This window comes from Cyphomyrmex costatus, unplaced genomic scaffold (assembly GCF_001594065.2).
Source record: "Cyphomyrmex costatus isolate MS0001 unplaced genomic scaffold, Ccosl1.0 scaffold1275, whole genome shotgun sequence".
NCBI lineage: Eukaryota > Metazoa > Arthropoda > Insecta > Hymenoptera > Formicidae > Cyphomyrmex > Cyphomyrmex costatus.
In genome coordinates this window covers 146,112-159,300 of record NW_017275255.1, presented here as the reverse complement: position 1 = coordinate 159,300, position 13,189 = coordinate 146,112, and the positions used below count along the sequence as shown (strand labels likewise).

At 35.9% G+C, this 13,189-nt stretch overlaps 1 protein-coding gene across 1 annotated transcript in view; it reads right to left on the bottom strand.

The window, feature by feature from the left end:
- The window catches only part of tup (LIM1_Isl and LIM2_Isl domain-containing protein tup), a 42,110-nt gene that overhangs the window by 3,444 nt on the left and 25,477 nt on the right, over positions 1-13,189 (bottom strand). Inside the window, exons 3-5 of the mRNA XM_018550754.1 lie at positions 12,726-12,912; positions 7,473-7,777; positions 1,523-1,824 (exon numbers count right to left, since the gene is read on the bottom strand). Coding sequence (XP_018406256.1) covers positions 1,523-1,824; positions 7,473-7,777; positions 12,726-12,912 — 794 coding nt within the window. The remainder of the gene's footprint in view (positions 1-1,522; positions 1,825-7,472; positions 7,778-12,725; positions 12,913-13,189) is intronic.

Here is a 13,189-nt window from a genome sequence, read left to right as displayed (position 1 = left end):
GCGGGGGGGGGGGGGGGGGGTAGAATCTACTGCTTCTACATACACACGCTTTTATATATTGAATGTAATCTTACGTCGTTTTTGGGTAATTATGCAAGTAGATTCCGTCCCCCCTGCGGCCCTGCGGGGAGGGCTCCACTACTGTTAAAAATAACCTAACCCATTCCATTTGTTGGAATGAGGTAGCTCTTCGCTTCGCGTGGATAATCGTAAACTGCTAAGTTTATGAAAGCTACCGTTATTCTTAATATTTACCCATTTTATTCATTATTTGATGATACATTATTTAATAGATATAAAGAAGCCATTAATCTAAAAAATTGCGGTATTCTCTCATTGAAATCGGATCGTTTTTTAAATATGAATTCGGCTAAATAATTTTCAGTGTTCTTCTCGTACACCAAATCGTAGTAAAGCTGAAATATCTATCGTGTGTTCGAAAATTACGAATTATTGAGAAAAATGCCTTAATTAATAACTTTTCAACGAATATAACGAGCGACGAAAACGGTCAACGACCTTGACCTTCTTAAAGGTCCAGGTCAAGATCACTCGGAAGTCATTTGAGGCTGACTGTATAAAGGGGAAGTTTTACCTCATATTCTTTTTCTATTCTTTTTTTTTAATCCAATAATTATAGCATCTAGAGCTGCCAACTCGTGATATTTTCTTATTCATACAAAAGTTCTACGACCGATACTAAATAAGAGTACGCAGACTGCGTAAGAAAATAATGCTTTTTTTTTTCGAATTAAACTTTTCATTAACTCTACAAAAATGTTATGTATAATAAAAAAATATAGGTTTTTATTTTAAGAATTGGAACAATTTTGATATTACTTTTCAAAGTTACATTCATAACACTAATTGTTCTCACCCATAAAACCAAACAAGTTTTATCTAAAACATTTTTTCAGATACTGTGTTTTTTTGGAGATAATTTAGACATTTAAAGTGGTATGTGTAATATGTATACGTACCCTTAAACTTTGACAACTTTTAACTCGAGACGTTTTTACTTAAATAAGATTTGAAAAGCGTTTTAAAAACAAATGTCATTAAAAATTAAAACAATAAAAAAGAGGATTTTCATATTTATATGATGAAATAGGTAGCATAACTTTTTTCCAAATCAAACAACTTTTATCTAAAATATTCTTTTTCGAAAAAATTTCTTTCCAAGTATTTAAAATATGCATTTAAAATAAATCATCCTATATGTTCGTTTATTCGATTTATATTTCACAAAGTAGTGACAGTTAATGACAAAGAGAAAGAATTAACCTGAGAGTTAATTCTACGGAGAAAAATCGTACCAACGACTAAAACAGTTGAAAAATAGTATTTCAACTGTGTGTCGTGAAACTATGATTAAAAAATGAATAAACAGTACAAACTTTGTATCCATTTGTTGCCTTTCTGCAATAAAAAAATTTGTAACATGCTCTGTTCAAAATGTGTCTCTGTAGGCTTTGTTATCTGAGCATGGACTGTAATTGATATAGGCGATATAGCTCGTTACCTTCTCTTGCATTTGCTGCTTCATAGCGATCGTCTTCTTCTTGTCTTTACATCGTTTGTTTTGAAACCACACCCTGATCACGCGTGGACTCAGCCCCGTCATTTCGACGAGTTGTTCCTTCATCAGGGCGTCCGGTCGAGGGTTTGCCGCGTAGCAGGTTCTCAGGGTGTGTAACTGCTTCTCGTTGAGAACTGTGCGCACCCTTGTTGGTTTTCCGTCGGAACCGCCGCCACTTTTGTGGCCACCGGAACCGCGAACGCCACCGACGCCCGCCTTATGCGATCCGCTCTCAGATCCGGAATCTGCAAGCATAAACGTCGAGAGTCCTCCTTCGTGGTGGTCGTAGGGCCGAGCTAAACGAATACGTGTTCCAAATAGAAAATATCAATTATAAGCAAATATGAGCAATAGAAATTACGGGACGTTCCCATACAGCATTTTATCCGGAAATATCCTGGAAAGACATCCTTAAGACGTTCAGAGAATCTGTGGAGTCTTCAGGACGTCCTTTGGAGGTCTGTGCTGTATGGGACTTTGAAGAGCGAGTGTTAAAGAATGAAAGATATGATTTATTCTAGAAGAGGATTGAGTTCAGCTAACTACAACGAATGTATAAAGTCTAAGAAAAAATATGTATACGGAAAGGATGGTTTTCTTGAGATATCTAAGAAAAAAATTAAATACAGATTCGAAAATAATTTTATTAGATCAAAGTAGCTATATTTAATATTCAAGCTGGTTGTTAAAATATCACAACATTTGTAAAATATTTGTATAATATGTTCGGGATATTTCAGCTGTGTAGATTTGATCGTTTCACATAATTATTTTCATCTTAATTAATTCTTAATACGTATAAATAATTAAGTAATCTAATCAGGAAAATGATATATTTATATAGTCTTTGAATATTTCAATAAAATTAATCAATTATTTTCGTGTTTATATCTATAAATTGTAGATATTTGTAGATCAGCAATCGTTCTTTCCGTGTATATCTAAAGTATTGATCGTGCTTGAATTACTGTGGCGTTTGCGTAAGGAGATGTTAATAAAGTTTGCAGAAAAAAGTGGATGTATTAAAGAATGTTTTTCGCAAAGCTAATCAGTTAATCTAATACGCAGACTTAAGAAGGAGCTGCTGTCATTTTTATGGTAGCAATAAACTGACGTAAGCGCGCGAATTGTTCCAACCGCGAGATCGCAGAAAGGAAGATAAACGCGAGTTTCATGTAGCGATTGTAAATCTTACGAGTCTTCCGGATTCTTCGTTAACGTTTCTTTCGACAAAGGGCGGGCGCGCGGTTGCTGGTCTACCGGCCGCCTCTCGGCAAGATTTATCCGCGGGAGAATCGCGTTCGCGAAACGAAGTGTATCCCGGGTACGGAAGAAGGGAACGCACGATACGATTCCGGACTATCTTCCTAACCGGTCTTACAAAACGGTCGAGTCCGGCTAATGGGAGATCCGGATACTGGTTCAGCATGGCGGACCAACGGGGAGCGAAGCAAAAGGTACCGACGCGACGATCGTCTGCGAAGCCAGCACTCGACACAACAGTCAAGAGACAATATTGTCGATGGGCAAACGCGGATCTCGTGCTCATGTGATTCCTTGATCAGCCGAGCGACCTTGAATGCGTGGAACATTTAAGCGTGATACATTCGTGACTCGCGAGCCACGGTCGCCAGTTTTATTTACAAAAGATGGTAGAGGCTTTCCGTTTTTTGTCAAAAAATAGTGCGTTGTTTAATCTGTCCGTCAGTCTTACAGTCGTCTTTCCTTGAAGATACACTTGAGATTTATTTAAAAAAAAAAAAGATGTAGTAAAGCATAAGTCAACGTAGTTTTGAGATGACTGTTATAAAGTAGCGTAGTAAGAAAACAATATACTTTAGCAAAAATTTTAATTACTTTATTGGAATCTGATTTCATCATTAAACGCCTCACTATAGGAACAACACATTAGTGTGTGATCAACCTAATTCGATTGTTCATAATTCTCATAAAAATGAACATTATATGGTAAACAATTTCTTTCCAATCGAAACACCAGGTATTAAGGAATATAACAGAATCAAGCAAATGTATGTGTATCTTGTATAATTTGTTAATAAAACATTATAAGCAATAGAAAAAGCAATGCATGGAACAGCATTTTAAAAAAGCAGATGTGTCATATCGAAATGATATTTAAAGATTAAATATCTTTGCGAGCAGCTTAATTTTTGTTGTTAAATGATGATCGAAACAATACAGAGTGCATGTTAAAGAAACCCTCATGTAAGGAGCAGAAAATGAAATCAACAGAAGTCACTTGAAATCACTCACGTCACTCGCAGAAAGCTAAATTACCTACTAACAATAATTTCGACCAATCGTTTTATCAATGTATTCTAGATAACGTCGACGCTTTAGGCATCGAGATCTAGTAGGTCCGCTAGTGGGAAGACGAGGAGGAGAGAGAGAGAAAGAGTCACCGAGAGTATACTACAAGAGAACAAACGAAATCCTATTTCTGTGTCCTAACCAAATAGCGGTCTTGGTTGGCATAAGCGAGAATGAAACCAGCGTTGACACGGCGGCACGACGGTAAGAAGAGTGAATAGACTCTCGACCTTCGAAAAACGATCGTATAGGATTGTGTATAGCTATCTCATATATGCTGCATAGATTGGAAAGTACCTTCTGCAGAAAGAGTGAAAGGTATGTGCGAAGAGGTGTTTAATTTGATGAGGGAGAAATTATTTCGCAAGTGTAACATCTATATGGTAAAAAGCTAAATTTGGTAATTATATGTATATATATATTCAGTTTTGAGTACAAATCACAAGAATTGAAATAAAAATATATACCAATCGACGCGTTTTTTAAAGAGAAATAAAAGAATTTGTCTGAAAGAAGTATTGCTCTGTTCTGCGAAGATATATTAATTGTAGAAATTTACCACTATTGAGATTATAAAACTTATTATATCGATATAATGTAGCGAATTGTGCCTGCATTGAGGTTACGTACGTGAGGAAAAGGTGTAAATTTTGAATCATAAAATATTCTCTACTGTAATTCAATATACATATAAGAAAATTGGGAGTACTAGTTAATTAAAGCAGATAATATGTACGTATAAATTTTGAATCCTAAATTATGTTCTGCTATAATTAAAATTATACAAAAAGATTGCGTTTTTAGTTAATTAAAGTAGAGAATATGTATAAATTTTTAATCACGGACTATTTCGTCGAAATCATGGGTTTTCTAACTCGAGCAGTTATTAAATTTAAGGATTAATATCTCGGTTCTCGTGAAGCAGAGTGACACTTTTGTCTTCCTGATTCGTTCGTTTCATGAAAAAATGTATCGATTAATATATTTTTTGTTAACTTTTGTGGTCGTGAATGCTAAACTAAACAAATATCCTAAATTCTTCTAAAAGATGAATTTTCAACTGACTTAATTTTTATTAATCTTTTGAAGATTGACCGACGCGGACTATTTCGTAACGTACGTGTTCAAACAATCACGCCGAAAGTTTGTTTCTTTACACGTAAGAATAATCCGTATCCTAATAAATGTTATCCTCTTAACGCCTAGAGAGCGGCGAGCGTTCATACAATCGCGGGGCATAAATTCACAGATTATGATCTATTAAGAAAAAAGGTAAAATTTAAGATCAGATTACGCTATTAAATTTATAGTATCAAATTATATTATATAATTATAATTATATTCAATCGTTCGTAAAGATCGCCACTGCTCCTACTCAATTAATTCAAGAAAATGTATTGGCACTCAAATTTAGTTTATTATTTACTAAATGCATACATTAATAGGAACAATATTTACGTTGGAACTAAACAGAGGAATGGATTGATGTACATTTTGACACATATGGAAGTTAAAAATAACAAATGTTATTTAACTGAAGGGGTTAATTTTTAAAGAGTGACTTCTTAGATAAAGAATGGTCGAAGAGCTCTTAGATATAAATAAACTCTATACGAAAAGAGATTAATTTTATTTCAATGTTATAGAACAAAAGCATTCACGCGAAGTGTATATACAGATTTCGCGATACCCGAGACGATCGTAACTTCTCGCAGATCAAGAACGAACAGTTTGTTAGAATTTATCAGTAATTCAAGGACTATTAATAACTTGGCGACACATTTGTGTATTACACTCAGGTGTCCCGTCCCGCAGGATATCCCCGGCGCGCTAATAAAGAAGATACGAATAAGAGAAAACAGATCGTGCGTAGTTATGCGCGACAGTAGTTGGCAGGGTGGTGTTACATTTGGCACCTCGGCAGCGTTCCGAAGACACGTCGGGCCACTACCGTCGGCACAAGGTGGTCCAACTTTTTCGTGCGTGGGGAACGACGTTTACGCGCGACGATCTCCAATGACGAATCACAATGGCAAACACGGGACGACGTGCGCACGTCGCGCTACCGCACACGAGTTATTTGCACGAAAATTAGTATATCGGGTAATTATGCCCGATGTTTGTCCTTTGCATTTTGAGAGGGAAGAGCGTGGAGAGGGAATCCACGGGAGAAACGGTACTCGATCGTGTTGTGTTTCTTTCAGCATCTCGCTCATTATGTGTCACATTGAAAAGTTTAGGTAATCATAAATGGAAATCAGACCGACAAGAAGAAATTAAATAAGAGAAAGAATCCTATTTTTGGCCGAAGCAAATTTTGGTATACATGAATAATAACATTCATAGATTTATAAATACATTTTTCTGTTTTATAATCTTAAAAAGTTCATCTGTTTCTTTTCTGTTTCTTAATCGGTACAAAAAAATCGAGCTTACTGTTTGACAAAATATTTATAATGTAAATCTCATTTTTCATTGTGTCCCATTGTGATATTTTCATTCGATATCTTGACACTTACATCATTTTAAAGTGTAATTCATAGCAGCATTTCACCGACGTTTACTTAATCGTTTGTCATTGACACACTAACCGATTTGGCAAATTAGCGAGTTGTAATTGCGACTGCCTTTCAACTCGAAAGAGTCAGAAGAGTTAACACTGATCGTCTGGCATTAACTCTTGAGTCCACGGCACAGGGTGCTTATTTTTAGATTGCTTGCGTTTGAGTAAATTACAAGAATTACATCACGCAGAACGTAGACTTTCTACTAATTTACCAAAACGCAAGCAATCTAAGTAGGAAAACACTCATCGTGTGCCGTAGGCTTTAGTGATTACCTATACTTGCCAGATCGTCCTTTTCTCCCTAATTGCTACCGATGCAATCCCATGCTGTCTTACATACACGATTAGATTTGGTGTCTGAATTTCAACTCCCGCTCGGTTGAGTTAATTCGCTCGGTAGTCCAGCCGGTCGGCCATACGTTATGCTAGGCTACAGGACATTAAGCCTACGTAATCCTGACGTGTAGGAGGGTAGTGGTCAAGCCTTTACGGTCTTAACGGCTTCAATTATCAACACCTAATTATACGTCGTGAGCCTAACACAACATAGGAGAGTCCTTTGAGCTCACCCTCGAGCGGGCACCCTTTTGTAAATTTGGTCTTTGGGAACATGGATAGACTCTGCGCCTGATAATCCACAGATATATCCCATGTCCCGTCGTGACGTACGTCAGAAGCCGGATTTCCCATTTCGTACGAACGTGAGATAATTTAATCATAGAATCTCGATAACGGTGTTCAATTAAGGATAACTGACAGGAGTACGGAAATAACGTCGATACGAAAGTAGACTTTACGATAACGTAGTGTCGTAAGTTCAAAACATGGCGGTACCTACTGTTAGATTTCATCACCTCTCTGAAAAATCTTGGGGAACGATTTCGCGAACAGTACAAGTTTTCAATATCCTCGCAATCTGAAATGTATCCAACGTGTTGTACGCGAAGGGAAAAAAAAATGAATTTGCAGTCTTTGACGTTTGACGTGCGCTTTTACCTGACATCGAGCCGTCGTTTGGATGCAGATGATGATTGTTGTTCGTCAAGGAGGCGTTATTGTTATTCTCGCTTCCGGGTATACCAACACCTCCAGTGCAATGCTTCCCGCCCTCGAGAACATCGTGATCGAGTCGACAGAAGAGGCCGTCCTGCCTCAGAGCGAACTCGTCGCCAGTCTCGAGCCGCCTCGAGCAGGCGCAACAACGAAAGCACTCCACGTGATAGATCTTAGTTTTCGCTCTCATCACATAGTCATTTTTGCTAAAACACTGGCTACACTTGTCGCACTTTGTGCCAAACAACCTGCAACATATACGAAAAAAGGTGTAATTCACCGTCGTGACAAATGAATATAAAAACATTGATTCCCGAAGAAAAATTTAAACGAATAGAGCTCGTTAAACTTTCTGGATGATTTTGAGAAAACCTAATGGGAGCGAAAGAGAAATGCTCGAAGGATCAAGAAAAATTTTTTATTACAACAAATAGAGTCAGATAATGAAAAAACATTGCAATTAATATTAATTAAGTGGTAGTAATTAATTAATTTTTAGATTCTACAGAATATTGATCTGTAATGCGAGGGCTTATAAAAATAACAAATGCTTTACATAGCCATATATTCTGAGAGAGAATGCTCTTATCTTGTAACAGTATAGCCAACATAAATCAAGTAAATTCTATTAACTTATATAAGATCAAATTTTAGACAAAGTGGAATAAAATGATTTATTAATTACAATAGAATTTGGATTATATATGTATAATTATTTATTTGTAATATATTTTTATATATGTTTATGTATACGCCTGTATTCAGAACGCACTTATAACAATGTTAGCGCATATTTAGAATGCAGCTCACGTTACATATACTATAGAATTTCAGAAATAAAAGCGCATATTTATCGATAAAAGCGTGTTCTGAATACGGGCTATTATATATCATTTTTTAAAGTAACTAAATGATTTTCTACTAATGCAAATGTTCGAACTTGATAGTTGTTTCAATGGTTATAAATGGACAACTACGTATAAACTTTAACAAAAAATTTGTATTCTAAAAAATTCACAAGTAACAAAAATATATAATAAATTGTATATTTTCTTAAATTTAGTAGCAACTTTAATAGAAGTAAAATATGTTAATTATTTATTTCGCTCAGAAATATTTCATACCACTAATTCAAAATTTGTATTTATTAAACCTTGCAACATTCTTCTTAATTTCTCTCTAATTACTATATATACGAGAATTCTCTAACTTTGATGTTTTAATCAAAGAAACACGAGAAAAATTATTTTAAAAGAGAAGTATTCTTTTAAATGTCATAAGCGAAAAACACAATGTAAAAAATTTTAAACTTTACAAAATTTACTTGTTTTATTGTATATATAAAATGATAGCTTTGTAAAGATGGTTTCAAAATTGTCATTTTTAACTATTCTGTCTCATACAGCAAAATTGAAAAATTGTTCGGCTCATTCATTCTTATGCAATCTTTATTTTTTAATTCGCAGATCTATGTTGTTCTCACACACATAATAATATAATGTTTTTTATACATATACAATATCTCATCGACAAGTATATAACTTCACAGGTATAACTTCAAAACAATCAAAACTGACTAAAGAAATAGTTTCCAAACATTAACGCAGAGAATTAAAGATTTTACAAATGAAAAATCCTTCCAATTTGATGATAACTGAGAAAACAGAATTTTATATTAATCTTTAATTAATTACTTTATTTATATTGATATACCTATTTAGATGGAAATTCAAAATTGATTATCGACGAAATGTACGTAAATTCAGTTCTGATAAATTGTTGATAATTGTTGATCCATATTACTCATTGTGAAATAATAGCTGATTATCTGCTCCAACGTTTGTACCCGTGCCGTTCTAATATCGAGCAGGATGAATTATAACGTTTATTTTTTCATTATTTACGCGTTATTTTTGATAAATTTCCATTCATTATTTTCTATTTTATCACATTGCGAAGTTGTAAACATTTTCAGTTGGCGAAATAAAAAGCTCTGTTCTAAATCCGATAAATGCAAAGTGGAGAAACATAAATTGGACTAAAGTGACTTTATTGTCGCATCGTATATTTATTTCTGTACGCAGTACACTGAGGGCCTTTTTTATACATACATATACACATATATATATATATATATATATATAGGTATTTGTATATACATATAAATTCAATAAATAAACCGTGCGCGAACCGTCCAGCACAGGATATAATGAAATGTCCAATTTACATCATTGAAATTGAAAAAAAAATGTGGTAATGTGAGTGAAATTGATGGCGGTGTAACGTGGGATTAATGGTTGCCCATCGCGTAATTGACGATCGTGTACAATAGACATTTCTATTGTTACCATCGTTACTATACTTATTTTTCAAAGTCGATAAACTTTGTTATGCACACTGAGAGACGTTTTGGCGTATTTTTTATGCGTGAGATTCACATCCCCGTAGCGTAATCGAAATAAAATCATGTAACTTTAACCAAAATTAACGATTTGTAAGTTTCTGCAAAATAGGCCCATAAATCAAAAGAATCACTGGCTTTGAATCGCCTGCAGTTTAGAAATATATAAATTATATATAATTATATGCATATAATTATAATTTAATATACGTATATATTTATATACAGAAGTATTAAATTTATATATAGTATTAATATGAATACACATAAATATTAATACGATATATACAAATACAATAATTATATGTCTACAATGCATATATATATATATATCACACTACAGTGAATTTTTTATGCATTGACTTATACGTAATTATTTTTTACATAACAATCATAACACTTTCGTGATCGTTGGCATTTGTGCCGGAAATTGTGCCGACACCGGGAACACCCAGAATGACGTATGAGGAGGGAGTTATACTTTGCTAATTTGAACTTTTGAACGAAAGCGACAGCAACAACAAACGGCTGTCATCGCTGTCGCTCGAGTCCGCAGCCGGATACGCCAGTCTTCTTCGAGTTACGACGACGTTCGATGGATCAGCGCAAATAAACCCGCTGCCTCGGCAGGGAAAAATATTTGGTCCAGGTCGAATTCGTGCCGATGGGTTATTTGATGGCATTACCGTCCTGAACGACGAAGAAAAAAAAAAGAGAAGGAAAGAAATTCCCGTCCGTGCGAGAGATGCGTCTTTTTCAGACATCCCCGTCCCTATTTTTGCCATCGAAAGTGACGTAACAGTGAAGCGAATACAATAACTTCAATTAATTTAGTAACACCACATTAAATTGAATGTAAGCAATGCAAAATCAATTATGATAATTGATTCGATTATATATAGGCTCGTTATTAAAGCATGTCTGTCATTCTGTCACCATCGGAGAATAGAAAATCTATAATAGAAAGAAATTGATTATCAACCTTCAGAACAATACAACCTTACGTTTCACTTAATAAACAGTTCATATTAAATATTTTGATGACGTTATACATACAAGCTTTATTCTCTCAATGAATAATTGTAAATCGCCAACATATATAATAAGAATATATTTATAAATCAAAACGCAAAGTTTTTAAAAATACCCACACTCAAAGAAAATGTACTAACTTTTAATAAATAATTAGTGGAATAGTACTAATATAATATTTACTTACGAAGAATAAATATTTACTAAATAAAAAATAATAATAGGAGAATCAAATTAACGATTCTTGTACTAAATAAATTTAGATTTAGACTGGCACTATTCAAACAAATCTTAAAATTTAGTTATACATTTTTCTCTCAATGTAAGTCTCAACAATGTGAACATCGTTAATACAAAAAAGTGAATTTTTCTTAAATTAATTTCCGCGTCCGTCTCCGGAAATTAATTAAAAATTAATGGAAAAAAAGCTTCGTGTATACATATATAAAATTTTCACTCAAACTTTCCAGACTTCAAGTCGGCAAAAGCTGCTTAACCCTCAAGGTTACGTAATTCCGTGACCATCGAAAGCTTTGCTCGATATTTCTCGCAGTTTTAAACCGCGATAGCCGCGATCGAGGAGACTTCAAGTGGTCTCCCTACATGTATCGACTATGCCATACGTCTACTATTACGAATGGATCGACTGTTTCAACCGCGGCGTCAGTAATAACCATCACTATGTCGGGGTGGTGTCGATCAATGCCACGCATCGCTTCGTCGCATTAAGTCGCGAGCTTAAACTCCCGCGAGTTCTTTCGCTCGCGCGAGCATATAGTTGGCGCGCACCTTTTTTGCACGCGCCAACGCACGCAACGTCGTGACAGTGACGGTGTGGGGCATACGTGCGTGCGTGCGTGCGTGTGCGTTTATGCGCCGCACTCCACGTGTATACCTCGGATAAAAATACCCTGGACTTTCTCGACTCTGTCACCCTCTCCTTCACCGATCTCTGTCCCTCTCGACCATTTTTCTCTTTCTTTCTTCCTCCTTTTCCTCTTTTTTCCCCCCCTTTCCTTCCCCTCCCCCCCTCTCTGCCTCCCAATCGCGAGCGTTTGCAAATGCGTATCGGAAAGAGCGTATCGCGTGTCGCCGGAGAATGTAGCGGCCGCAGTGACAAGAGGCACGGTTTTGCATTAATTACCATATTGCACTGCGATCGTGAGGCCGGGGGCCTCTCTCAACCGCGAGTGCCTCTTGTTTCACCTCTTCGTAGAATTCGTTCGTTAAGTAGCGACACTTAACCATTGGACGATGAGACGGCTTCCGCTTGACGTACGTATCACGTCATCGCGCAATTTTGTCGCTCTCGTAATCGTGAGGAGTTAATTGCGTGGCGTCAAACGACCGGAAGATGAAGTGTCGAACACAAACTGCCCAAGAAATACACCGAGTCAGGGAGAAGGCAAAAATAACTTATATATTTTGACATCGTAAAAGTCAAAATGATGATTTTTGGTTACGAAAGTTGACTGCTTACTGGCGTCAAATTAAAATCAAAATAATGTCATCATTTTGAGTTTCTGTTGACTTTTCTGTCGACTGTTCTTCGGGTGTGAAAGTATAAACATTTTCTCGTTCCTTTAAAGACGCTCCGAAAAACTATGTCGAAAAATCGAACGTTCGTGGTTTGTGAATCCGTTGGCGAAGATTCCTCCTTATTTTTTTCTTCGTGTGGCTGTAGGGTTGACCTCTCAAAGGAAGTTTCCCTGTCCGACTTTCTAACGTGAAGTTCTTTCAAAGAAAGCGTCGACGTGACTTACCTAACGTAATCGCGCTTGCAGTAAGTTTTGCCGTCCCGCACGAAACAGGTGCATTTCTCGTCCAGAAACTGTTGACACTCGGCACACTTTAAACACGCCGCGTGCCATTCGAGATTAGGCGCTACCCTCAGAATCCACTGGTCGTGAATTCGACCACCGCAGCCAACGCAGAGCGAGCTCCTGCCTTCTGAAACACAAATAATCGGTCTACTTTGAAAGAAGAAAAAGGAGAAACTTGTTGTCCCTCTCCCTTCCCCCCCTCCAAAAAAAACTTAATTTTGTTAGCTTTCGAAGAAAAAAAAGTGATGGCAATTCAGCCTCGCTGGAATTTGTTATTTTTAATTTCCATCTATATGTCAAAATTTGAATCAATCCATTTCTGTGGTTAGTTTCAAAGTAAACAACGTCCATATTACTGTACACGCTTAGTAAATGATTAATTAAATTTGAGTCTTTAATACATT